The 12,500-nt window shown below is 46.0% G+C and overlaps 1 protein-coding gene across 5 annotated transcripts in view; it reads left to right on the forward strand.

Annotated features, from left to right (window-relative positions):
- LOC119580885 (kinase D-interacting substrate of 220 kDa B-like) overlaps positions 1 to 12,500 on the forward strand; it is a 70,750-nt gene that overhangs the window by 12,867 nt on the left and 45,383 nt on the right. The window contains exon 1 of one of the 5 annotated variants that reach the window (XM_037929108.1): positions 1,402 to 2,203. The exons of 1 other annotated variant lie outside the window; for it this stretch is intronic. In XM_037929108.1, coding sequence (XP_037785036.1) covers positions 2,027 to 2,203 — 177 coding nt within the window. In that variant the 5' untranslated portion in view covers positions 1,402 to 2,026. Of the gene's footprint in view, positions 1 to 1,401; positions 2,204 to 2,785; positions 3,302 to 11,319; positions 11,648 to 12,500 lie in introns of those variants that run through there. 3 more of the 5 variants (XM_037929106.1, XM_037929107.1, XM_037929110.1) reach the window with 3 other exon arrangements.

Genomic DNA, 12,500 nt, shown 5'->3' on the forward strand with positions numbered 1-12,500 from the left:
TCTGTGTCTGTGTTTTGGATTTGGATTTCATTCAAAATGCCATTCCGCTTTGCTGTTAGCTTCTTTTTATACACACAGCTGACTGTCCGTCTCATCCTGTGTGCTTATATGCATACGTATGTACTCTCTTCTTTCTCTCTCTATCTACTTATCTATCTATCTATCTATCTATCTATCTGTCTATCTATATCTATCTATCTATCTATCTATCTATCTATCTATCTATCTCTCTCTCTCTCTATGTATGTATGTATGTATGTATAGTAGGTATATATATATATATATATATATATATATATATATATTTATATATATATATATATATATATATATATATATATACACATACATACATACATACATACATACATACATACATAAATACATACATACATTCATACATACATACATACATACGTACATACATACATACATACATACATACATATACAGTGTATATATGTGTGTGTACCATCTTATGGCCATGACTATACGAGTATATCTACTGTATCTGTCCCCCTATCTGTCTGCCTGACTTGTTTTATTGCCGCCATCGAAGGTCCAAGGATGAAAGGTCCTGTTTGACATTTATAACGAGGAAGAACGTCGCCCGCATTACCTCTGGTGTTACTTTTTTTTAGAGTTCAATTCCCCATAACAGTACGTGTGGGGTGAAGGCTGTGATCTTTTGAGTAATTCGATTATTATCACTCTTTTAATGTGATCCTGGTCTATCACTGGTATACGCACTATTGCCTTGGAGGTCGATTGATTCTTGTATTATTCAAGACTGTTTCTGGAATTGCGTATATTTATTAGAGTGATTTGTTTATAACTTTCTCTTTGTACTGTGCATCCCGCTTAAAAGAGTTTCTCTCACTCTTTTTTCACACGCACACGTACACACACACACACACACACACACACACACACACACACACACACACACACACACACACACACACATACACACACACATATACACACACATACACACACACACACACACACACACACACACACACACACACACACACACACACACACACACACACACACACACACATACACGCACGCACGCACACAATATTTATAATTTCTTGTCTCTCAGTGTCTTTTCTCCTCTTCCCTTTCTCCATTCTCCTGTGCATCTTCCTATCGGTATATCAGCAATTAATTAATATCTGTAGAGCATATGCCGAGCCCGCTGTGGGAGGCGCAACGGGGAAGGCGTGGTCAGGCTGCACCACTTCCTCAAGAGCCGCCGTAGAGCTACGTCACCGCGAGAGCCCCGGGGAACGCCACACGTCGTAAAAAAAGTTCCTTTGCCGAAGCCGTGTGACCTTTCTGGGAACGCTGGCACTCGGCAGGAGGCATGGGCCGCACTCTGTCCCCGGATCCTGCCGCGTTGACGTAGTACCTGTGCGTCTCTCTCTCTCCCGCTCGCTCCCAACTGGCCATGCCCACCCGTCCACACCGCGGCGCGATCTCATTGTGGGGAGGTGCACGGTAGACTCAGCGTCCAGGGAGTGTGCTGTTGTTTTTTTCGGACAAGAAGACCAGTTCTCCGTTGGCTTGTGTCCCGTCCGTTCATGTGTTGGTGTGAAGCTAGTTATTTGACGCGGTTTAAAGGAAAGAGGACATTGTAAGAGAATAATTGTAACACTTAGAGTATTTAGAGTGCTTCGAGAACATTTACTGTGTGCGTGTGAAGAGGTTTAACTGCTGACGTCGTTTCCTCGTGTTAGCCTCCAGAAGAACTATCCCAGGAGAGACTGCCTCAGTACGATGATTCTCGGCGTGTTAACCGATAGGGAAATGAATATTTTTGACTGTGGCGGAATGCGTTTCTTGAATGGAAGACCACAGTGATACGGTGTAGCCGGCGCGTCCTAGCAGCAAGGACGGGGAAGGAACGAAGGGACGGTCGACTGGACTGTAAAAGTTTCCCTCAGAGTGGAAGCCTGGGAGGGCGCGGGCACCAAGTGTACGTGAACAAGGGCGGCGCTTCTGAGAGCTGCGCATCATGCGGGAACACATGGAGATCGTGCTGGACCCTGCCTCTTTGCGGGCGCTCTCGGCCGTTGTTGATTTCGAGGGCCCCGCTCCCGCCCTCGCCCCGCAGTCGGAACAAGTTCAGCGGCATCGCCACCACCAGCACCACCGCAACGTCCTGCACCTGCCGCACATCAACCGCCGAGGGGTAGGTCTGCTTTCTCTGTGATGTGCTGTCTGCTGTTGAAGGGATCAGATACTCTGGCCATAATGGAAGAGGAATTTGTACGATGTCTGTGGTATCGTAAACTACATGCAATATATTATAATGGCACTGAAATCATATTAGCACGATTGCAATTTGATGCCAGCGTACTCGAGCAGAAATATTTAGTTCCAGGTAAGTCTGTTTGAACATTCCAATGCTGAATGTACACACGTAAGTCCATGATATTTATAAAACAGCTCACAGTTGGTTTGTTTTTAGTTTACATATTGGATACTCATTCCCTTTAGTCTAATTTGCAGCAGTGCGGTTGTTGCCAATAGCGTAAACAATAGCAGGTGAAATTCCACGTGACTTAGCGATTTTATTGCCAATAAAGGAAATGAGTTGTGCTGACGCCTAACTCAGCGCGAGCTATATTGTAAGGTTTCCTCGCTGCCGCTGTGGAGGAGCAAAGACTTTCTGTGCTTATCAGTTGATCACCAGCGATCATCTGTGCGGGAGATGATAGCGGCACCTGTAGATTACGTCACAAGGTTCCCCCACCGATAGTGTGAGACTAGTATAGCGCGTAACCTGATCGTGGCAACACGTTCACCACGCGCTCCCCGTACTTTTATACCCGTATCCCTGTGTTTTGTGTATATAGTGCTGTATAGAAGCTTGATTTTAGTATGATGGCCTCCATCATAACGGAAAGTGTCTTTTCGGAATCGAATTTATTATTGAGCTGATTAATGTATGTGATAAGATGGCACCACGGAAACGAGCTTTGATTTGGCTCCAGTGAATGGGAATATTGCCCAACGATAGTAAAACAAAATGCAGAAAAGGGATAAGGTGCCGCAGCCCCCCGCCCTGAAGCTCACTTTGCTCAACGTGCCGGGGTATAACAGCGTCCCAACGGAGAACTTCGTGACTCTAGACGATGAAGAACTCCGCCATTCTCAGGAGGAGTCCCTGAAGGTGGGCAGGCCTGCAGGAGATGGCCCCGAAGGTTCGTCCTCCAGGTTTAGTGTCACCGCCGTGGCCGACGAGCTGGTGCCCAAATCCCCGACCAGGAAGAAAGTGGGGTTTCGGGTGAGTTCAAGAGGAATTTCAAAGATATCTTTCAGAGGTTGGATGCTGGAAGAGGAATTAACTTTAAGCAAGACAAACATGGACAAAAGTGCGTATATATGTAAATGTTGTTTTCGTTCAACTTCCGTAAAAATACAAACGTGCAAACAATGAAATTGGCGAGTTACTTACTGTTAAGCACCAACAAAGTCGTCTGGCTTTTTGTTGTCGACGTCACACAAGGAAGGGATCCGTTGTACAATTGTGACCGCGGTTATGCACAGCTGCACAAAGCGTATATGCGTGCGAGTATATCGATAGATAATATGTACACACTGAGGAAAATGTAGGATGTGAATATATATATAAGATTAAGACACGATAAATACGTAGCTTAAGTAGCACAGTTACAAGTTTTAATTGTAGCTGTAAGGAAAAAAAAAATGACAAATATGGTATGTGCAATCACTTATGATGGCGATGATATTATTATGACATAATGCGAAGTAGGGAACGCACAGTGTAGATAAACGGTAGAAGTTGTAAAAAAAAATGCCTAAGGCACACCCAGAGGAATGTAGCCAATGCGCAGTGCCTTTTAGGTGCATAGACTTAGATACTTAGATAAGGTAATGGCTGATGATGACGCTGAGAGAGAGAGAGAGAGAGAGAGAGAGAGAGAGAGAGAGAGAGAGAGAGAGAGAGAGAGAGAGAGAGAGAGAGAGAGAGAGAGAGAGAGGCGGGAGACGAGAGACGAAAGAAGCGGGACGGAGAGGAGATATAACGTGCATATTTTATCAGTCTTTTATCACCTCATCTCTTTTATTATCAAACATTGATACCCAATCACACACGCTCAAAAAAAAAGAAGCTCATGGCCTAGTAATAACAGCCATGTTTTTTTTCCCGAGGTGAACTCCGCTGTGATTAAATAACCTTGACCACCTTGGAGCTAGGAACCTTGGCAGAGGGGAGAGGGCGTTCCAGCTGCCTCGAGGTTGGGTGTGGTGGTTGAGGGGATAGGGGAGGGGAAAGGGGTAGGGGGTGATAAGGGATCACACAGGAAGGAATATATTGGAACTAAAAGAAAAAAAAGAAAAGGAAGGAACAGGGGAAGGGATGGGACGAGAGGAGTAGTCGTAAAACAGCTGATAATGGGAAGGCGAAGGACATGGTATGCAGTGTAAAGAAATATGATGCAGTGTGGTGAATGATGTCTGAGAATGAAATAGACAAGTGAGTAACAAAGATAAGAGTGTGTTTACATCCGGTTCAGTGTAACAATGTGACGCGAGGTTAATAATGTGAAAACAACCTAGGAAGAACCTTAAAAGATAAAAAAGAAGAGAAGAAAAAAAGGTAAGAGGTAAAATCTTTTAACCATAAGGGGGTAAGAGAGACTAATCGAGGACGGGCAGGAAGGACGTCCCCTCGTAACAAAACAGCCGCTATAGAAATCCCATCCGGTGTCCCATGAGGCACGTGGAGGAGGGTTATTCCTATGTTACGTAAGAACTAGATAAAACAGGTGTGTACTGGTACCATGTCCAATGCGTGATCTTCTTTCTTTATATTGTACTGATTGAATTTTATTCTTAGTTCTTATTAGTTTTATTTATTTACTGCGCACGTGCCGAATTGAATTTGTTTGTGGATTAATAGGGATATGTTGAGTTGTTACTTGCGTATGTGAAATAGCAGTAATATTTGATTGCAGGGTATGTTCGTGCATGCACAGAACAAAATAAAGGAATTAATATGAATAAGAAAATGAGTTTGCCGTTGGCCATGTCGGAAAAGTACCTTAAAAAGGGTATAAATTTCAGAAATGTTCCCTAACTTTACTTCTAGCACCATATGCTTTCTGCGAAGACGATGTCGAAACCCTTGAAAAGTGACCGAGGAATCATTAAAAAGGAAATCATTATTTAGCACGCCCACCGCCTGTTCAAGGAGCATTAATCACCCTCTCAGGTGGCAAACAGAGCATCACGCCCTTTTGATACGAGACTCAGTGTGGCAGGACGGCTCGTGACTCGAGCCGTGTCAGCAAGGCTGGCAAATACCCCCGCGCGTGTCACAGCCCGACGGAGGTGACAGTCTCCGAGAATGGCGTCCGTGTTACCGGCGTAACAGAGCGGAAGGTGGGGGAAAGAGAAGGGGGAGAGGAGGGGGAAGGGACGGGAAGGGGAGGGGGAAACGGGGAGAAGGAAGGGGAGGGGGAGAGTGAAAAAGAAAAGAACAGGGAGGGGTAGATAGAAACCGGGGAAAGAGGGGTGGGACAGAAGGAAACGGGAAAAAGGAAGGAGAGGGAGAGAGGGAAACGGGAGAAAGAAGGGGAGAAGGTGACTGGGATCGACTACGAGAGAAGAAGGTGGGAAAGTAAAAGGAGGAGAACGAGGAGCAGAGGGAGGAAAAGGGAAAATGAAGAGATATGAGGAGAGAACAAAGGCATGCCAACAAGATAATACGGAAGAGAAGGAAACAGGATATGTAAGAAAAAAAATAACACTAAGGTGTGAACAAGTAGAAGAGTGTTTTGCGGAAAGACGAACAGCATAGGCGAGTAAAATGCGTAACAAGAAGACCGATAAGTGAGAAAAAAAAACTCAAGAAGAAAGAAAAAAAAATCATAAAGTTAGGAGAGAATGCAGGAAGAGAGAGAGAAGAGAAATTGGGAAAGGGAGACGAAGAAAGAAAGATAAAACGGCTGTCAAGTACGATATGAATTAGTCTACGAAAACAGTTGTGTAACCGTGTACTCGTTTCTCGGAAATAAAAGGAATAAAAACAAGACGCGAAAGGAAATTGGCCAGTGTTGTGGCTTAGAAGACGTTGGGGAAATCACGCGAACACTTAAGTAGGGTTTGTCGGGCTTAGATTCTGCCTTACTCGTGGTATTCGCCTTTCTTGTTCGTCCTCTTTCTGTTTCTCTTTCTCCTTTCAATTCGCATTCTCCTGCTTCTACGTCTCTCTCTCTCTCTCTCTCTCTCTCTCTACCCTCTTTTCCCCTTTCTTTCTCTTTCCTTCTCCTTCTCTTCCCCTCTCCCTCTCTTCCCCTCTCCCTCTCTCATTCACTCTCAGTACTCTCGTAACCCAATCTGCTCCCACTCGTAACCGTGGCGATTCAGAACAAGAAGTGCTATTTATAAAGCCGTGAATGAACTCGAGACACATCTGCCAGCACCGCTCGCGCAAGATTCCACTTCTCCCGACATAAATTTTTGCTCATTAGCGAGGCCAGCGATACCTAGCTCGCCTATCCGCCCGTGCGCTGCGGGGGGGCTGCTCAGAGGTACCCGGGGGAAGTAAGAGGCGGAAACGAGTAGGTGTGTTTATATGTGTGTTTGTTTGCTCTCTCTCTCTCTCTCTCTCTCTCCTCTCTCTCTCTCTCTCTCTCTCTCTCTCTCTCTCTCTCTCTCTCTCTCTCTCTCTCTCTCTCTCTCTCTCTTCATACACGCTCTTCCTCTCTCCCTCCCTCTTACTCTTTCTCTATCTCTTCAAATACAACCCCCCCCCACACACACACATATGTGTGTGTGTGTGTGTGTGGTGTGATAGATAGATGGCTGAGTAATCATATGACGTCTGTATTCACCTACACATCAATTTCGTTAACGTTACAGCCTTCTATGTTTATATACCCATATGCCTATCTTTATATTACCATAAATCCTGTTTATAAACAAAGGTACAGGCACGCGGAAGGGTCACGCCGCCCGCTCCCTTTACCAACGAGCCGAGTCGAAATTCACGAAGCGACGGCTGCGGCTCCCCTCGCGGGCCTTGGCGCCGGGGTTGCCTGCTCCCGGCGCCTCAGTGTTGATACTGGTACTGTGCCGGAGACATCTATCTCTCCCCTCTCCCTCGCCCGTGCCAGTTTCCCTCACTATCTGTCACTTCTCTCTCTCTCTCTCTCTCTCTCTCTCTCTCTCTCTCTCTCTCTCTTCTCTTCTCTCTTCTTTCTTCTCTCTTCTTTCTTTCTCTCTCTCTCTCTCTCTCTCTCTCTCTCTCTCTCTCTCTCTCTCTCTCTCTCTCTCTCTCTCTCTCTCACTTTCCTATTTGCATTCCTCTTTTGAATCCTCTTCCAGCGTTAATTCCATCTTTGAACCTCATTTCCCCAAACGTCTTCTCTCTCATCTTATTTTTCATCTCATTCCTTTTCTTCACCCTTTGTTCTTCCCCGCCCCCCTTAAAAACACTCGTTCTTTCCCACACTCCGTCTTTCCTGCACGACTCCCACGTGCGGAGTGCAAGCGACGTCCCCTCAGCTGTGTAGGTGAGAGAAGGGGGCGGAGGCAGAGTAGAGGGGGGCGGGCTCAGCCATTCTCTCTCTCTCTCTCTCTCTCTCTCTCTCTCTCTCTCTCTCTCTCTCTCTCTCTCTCTCTCTCTCTCCCTCTCTCCCTCTCTCCCTCTCTCCCTTCCCTCCCTCTCTCCCTCTCTCCCTCTCTCTCCCTCCTCCTCTCTCCCTCTTCCCCCTCTCCCTCCCTCCCTCCCTCCCTCCCTCTCCCTCTACATCTCCTACTCCGTCTGCCTCTTCCTCTCTCTTTCCCTCTCTCGTGCACACCTGCGCCAGACCCTCGCCTCCCCTCGCCCCTCGCTCCTCGGCTCCCCTCGCCCCTCACCTCCCCTCTCCCCTCGCCGCCACCGCCTTGCCTGCCGGGATTGGGATTTCGCCCTAGTCTCGTTCTTGCTGGGTGTGGGGGAGGAACGTACCTCTGCGGAAGGGACGTCAAAGAAACGGCGAGAAAAAGGAGTCCGTTTGTAAACAGCGTGTCGGGGAGTCCGTTTGAGATGATCAGCTGATCACGTGAAGGAGTGCTTTTGTGATGACTGTGTGGAGGAGTCTGTTTATAATGGTTCTGTGAAGGAGTACGTTTGTAATGGCCGTGTCTGTTTGTGATGATTAGCCGATTCTGTTCATATTGCCCGTGTGAAGAAGCCCGTTGGTGATGATCAGCTGATAATCACGTGGTGGACTCTGTGTGTGAAGTACATGTGGAAAAGTCCGTCTTTTATGATGATATCGTATGGACGTTCAATTGAAAACAAATGGAAATAATAGTTGATGTGATTTTTTTTTCATTTGATTCTTTATATCCCCCCTTAGTCTTGTTTACTTATTCACGTCATAATATTTCAATAATTTATCATTGCTTTCCCGTTACTTGTGTGGAGGTTCGCGAGAGAGAATCGTTACCTGCTGTGATTCAGGTGTTTCCATGGGATGTTAATGACTGATTGATTGATTATCGTTTAGTGTCGCTCCTTGACCTGCAAGGTTATCACCTCGTTGCCTTTTTTGTACTTGCGTTTCTGTTCTTTCTAACTTCCTATCTTAAGTTGTCCTATCTTTATTTCCGTCGCGTTCCTTCCATTTTTTTTCCTTTTACAATTTTCGTTCATCTATGCGCATCCTTGTCTCTTTCTCTAATTCTTTTTTGCCTTTATTACAGCTTTTCACTTTTCTCTGTTGACTAATTATTTTTGTTATACTCTTCCCCTCTTTCCATTGTACATTTCCCCTTTGCGCTTTGTCTAATTTTCATCCTTTATATTTTCTTCATCAACCCCTTCCATCCATTTCCTTCGTCTCTCTTCCTTGTTTTTTTTTTTTTTACATTTTCTCCGTCAACCTGTCCCATTATTTTTTTTAACCCTTTTCGTATCATTTCCTTTTCCCCGTGATTCCTCTTCCTTCATTCCTTCCCTCTCACACTCTTACAGATTCCTTCTCTCGTTCATTTTTACATTTCTCTGCCCTCTCTCATTCTCACACTTTCTTTTCTTTCTTTCCTTTCCTCTTTCCATTTCATATTTGTGATCCCTTCCCTGCTTTCTCTCTTTCCCTTTAACGATTTCCTTTCCTCTCCCCATTCCATATTTCTTCCGTCCCTCCTCCTTTCCTTCTCTCTTTCCATTTAACGATTTTTTCCTTCCCTTCTCCCCATTTTCCAATTCATCTCAAGTTCCAGCATTCTCTCTCTCCATACCATATTCTACCCTTATTCCTTCTCTCTTTCCCTTTAACGATTTATTTTCCTCTCCCCATTCCATATTTCTTCTCCCCCCCCCTTTCCTTCTCTCTATCCATCTTTCCTCTCTCTTTTTCTCCTCTTCTCCCTTACCCCCATTTTCCAATCTCTTTCCCTCTATCCCTCTCTCTACATTTAACGATTTCCTTTCTTCTCTTCATTCCATATTTCATATCCCCCCCCCTTTCCTTCTCTCTATCCATTTGAGAATTTTCTTTCCTCTCTCTTCTTCTCTTCTCCTCACTTACCCCCATTTTCCAATTTCTTTTCCGGCATCCTCTCTTCCTCTCTCTCCATTTAACGATTTCCTTTCTTCTCACTATTCTATATTTCTTCTGACTCCCCCTTCCCCTTCCTTTCTCTCTTTCCATTTAAACGATTTCCTTTCGTCTCTCTCCTTCTCTTCCCTTCTCCCCATTTTCCAATTTCTCTCCCACCCCCAGCATCTTGCGTTCGCCTGACGAATGACGTTTTGAAGAGCGGCTGCGCCCTCAGTGAAGACTGGGTGAGGAATGACTCGATGATACTTAAGCAGCGAAGACCTCAGAGACATGCGAGGCGGAGTTCGTCCTCGTCTTTCTTATTTTTTCTCTCTCTCTTTCTCTTTTAGGTTTCTTTTTTTCTTTCTTTCTTTTTTTCTGCGTATAATTGTTGTTTTTATATCATCATCATCATTATTTTTATCATTATCCTTCTCCTCCTCTTCTCTTATTTTCTTCTTCTTCTTCTTCTGCTTCTTTTTCTTTTTCTTTTTCTTTTTCTTCTTCCTATTCTTTCTCCTCCTCCACCCCCTCCCCCTCCCCCTCCCCCTCCCTTCCCTCTCCCCCTCCTCCTCCTCCTCCGCCCTCACCTTTATTTTTAAAACCTTGTTGCTTGAGTCCATTTGTGTGTTTGTGCGCGTGTGTGTGCGCGTTTTTCAATAGTGAACCTTGGGAGTCTATTAAGAGAAGGCCTTGTGTGCGAGCGCTGCCGAGGGTACAGAGGGTGATCTAGTTTGCAAATGAGCGATAAGATCCAGGTCCTTTTGCGTCGAGGCATCGCGAGAAGCAAGCGTCAGTTATCTCACGACCTCCACAATATCGAGACTATTGACCTTGTAATCTATACTGTGATTATAATACTTTCCGTTATACGTTTTGCGGTGCTGTACACTTATTTAATTATGTTTTATGTTTGTTTACTACGCATCGGCCACGCCTCACAGACTCTTTCCGTGCCCTGTGATATGACAGATTTCATGACAGATTCCGTGACTCACCTGTACTTCAGTAGAGGAAGTCATGGCGGACGACCAGCCGACTTCCATGCTAGGCAGCTGAGGACTGAGTGGCTGATGTTGGAGACTCGCCTTTTCTCCCTTTCTCCTTTTTGTTGGGAGCCTAATTTGAGCGATGGCAGAGAGAGTGCCGAGCCCGCGAACTGGTTAGACTCCCTGGGCCGCGTGGAAAGGCTGCCAGGCCAGTAGCTAGTAGTGCGATGACGCGGAAAACGAGGGAGCCGGAGCTGTCGCGATCCCCCAATTCCATTCCGGGCGTGTTGGGTGTTTTCGTTCAAAAATGGCGATGAAACAATAACTTCTGAAGCCCTTCCGCGTGGGCAGGTGCGCCAGTCAGTTCCAGCAGTCGCAGGGATGACTATTCAATATTGGGAGAGGCGCGTGAGGGCTCTACACACTGATGGAAGCAGAAGACCTGGCAACATATCCATCACTTTAGCATATTTCACCGTGGGCGACCTCGAGCCTCGCCCAGCTTTCGAATTAGCGAAATGGATCCAGCGAGATTGAATGCTTATTTTTTCCCCTCGGCTGAATTCTAGTGTCGCTGTGGTGCGGCTGTTGTGGCGTATGGAGGCGAGGGTAATAATGCGGGGAAAATTGGGAGGCATTCGATTAGCAGGAGGAAAAAGAGCACGGACTTTTTCCTCCTCGGCTGTTGTGCTTTGGGTCAAGGACACAAGATTGTTTCTGCTTCCTTTGTTTGATTGAAACCCATTATCTTGCAGCCAGGGAACGACCGGCAGCGAGTGTGTTTATACTTGATAAACAGATTCAGAACTGATCGAAAAGAACGCTAGAAAATTTAGTTAATTTCCCAACGAAATGAATACATGAAGTAATGTAAGTTTCCGAGAGCAATTAATGGGCAAGCAAGAGCGTGTATAGGAGCCGAACGCAGTCTGCGGCGCGATCGGCCTTGATAAGAAGCCAAGTGGTGGGCAGACAACACTGCTGACAACACTGAGCTGACAACACTGGGCCATCGTCAGCCACCCCACGCCGCCCTCGAGCTGTTCGTCATGGCTTCGAGGGACCGACGACGTACCACCAAGAGTGAGTTGTTGGAAGAGAGAGTGTCTAAGTATGATGTAGTGGGCTTATTAATACCATTGACAAGTTGTATATAAGTAGGGTGTTAGGGAGGCTTTCCATTGACGGAATAAGAGAGAGGGGGTAGAGACGGAGGGGATGAGATAAGTAGGGAGGGTTTGAATGGGTCTGCAACGCAAAAGAGAGGAGACTGGGTGGTGGAGAGAAGTTATTCTCAGGAATATTCCTTCATGATGTGTGCATAATAAACATCCTCAGCGAAGTTAATTCGCATGAAAGGTTGTGTATTTGCAAGTCAGGAGAAGATTAAAGAAGGATATATTAAATGCCAAGTGAAATGTTCCGGAATGTCAGTCTGAAAGGTCATTTTTTTGTGCCGATAATAAGAATCAAATGTAGTGCAAGTAGAAAGTATAGCCAGTGGTGCAGGCAACAGAGGTGGCGACCAGGAGAGAAGGGGAAGAGGGAGAGGAGAGGGAGAGAGTGCCCATGTGATAGCGGATTGCTGTCTTTAAGTTTCTGAAACGGGTAATAGTGTTGGCGTATATACTACCTAGCGTACTCAGAATGTCAGCTCGATCCTCCCACAAACTCTCCCCTTTCCCCATTCCCCGTTTTTTGTTCCCCAACATTCATTCTTACTCCCCCAACACCCTCGCGCCTCCACCCACCAATATCCACTCGAGACTCCCTCATTGTCTGACTCTGCTGACTCTTCCCCGTCAGCCTCCTCCCTTTCTTGCGCCAATCGCCTCCGCGGCCCTTCGTTATTTTTCGCGTCACGATGGCTAACGTAGTATTTAATGTCGCAGGGGAAAATATCATTGAGCAAGACGTGCTACGGACTCCACCATAG

Source organism: Penaeus monodon, chromosome 14 (assembly GCF_015228065.2).
Source record: "Penaeus monodon isolate SGIC_2016 chromosome 14, NSTDA_Pmon_1, whole genome shotgun sequence".
NCBI lineage: Eukaryota > Metazoa > Arthropoda > Malacostraca > Decapoda > Penaeidae > Penaeus > Penaeus monodon.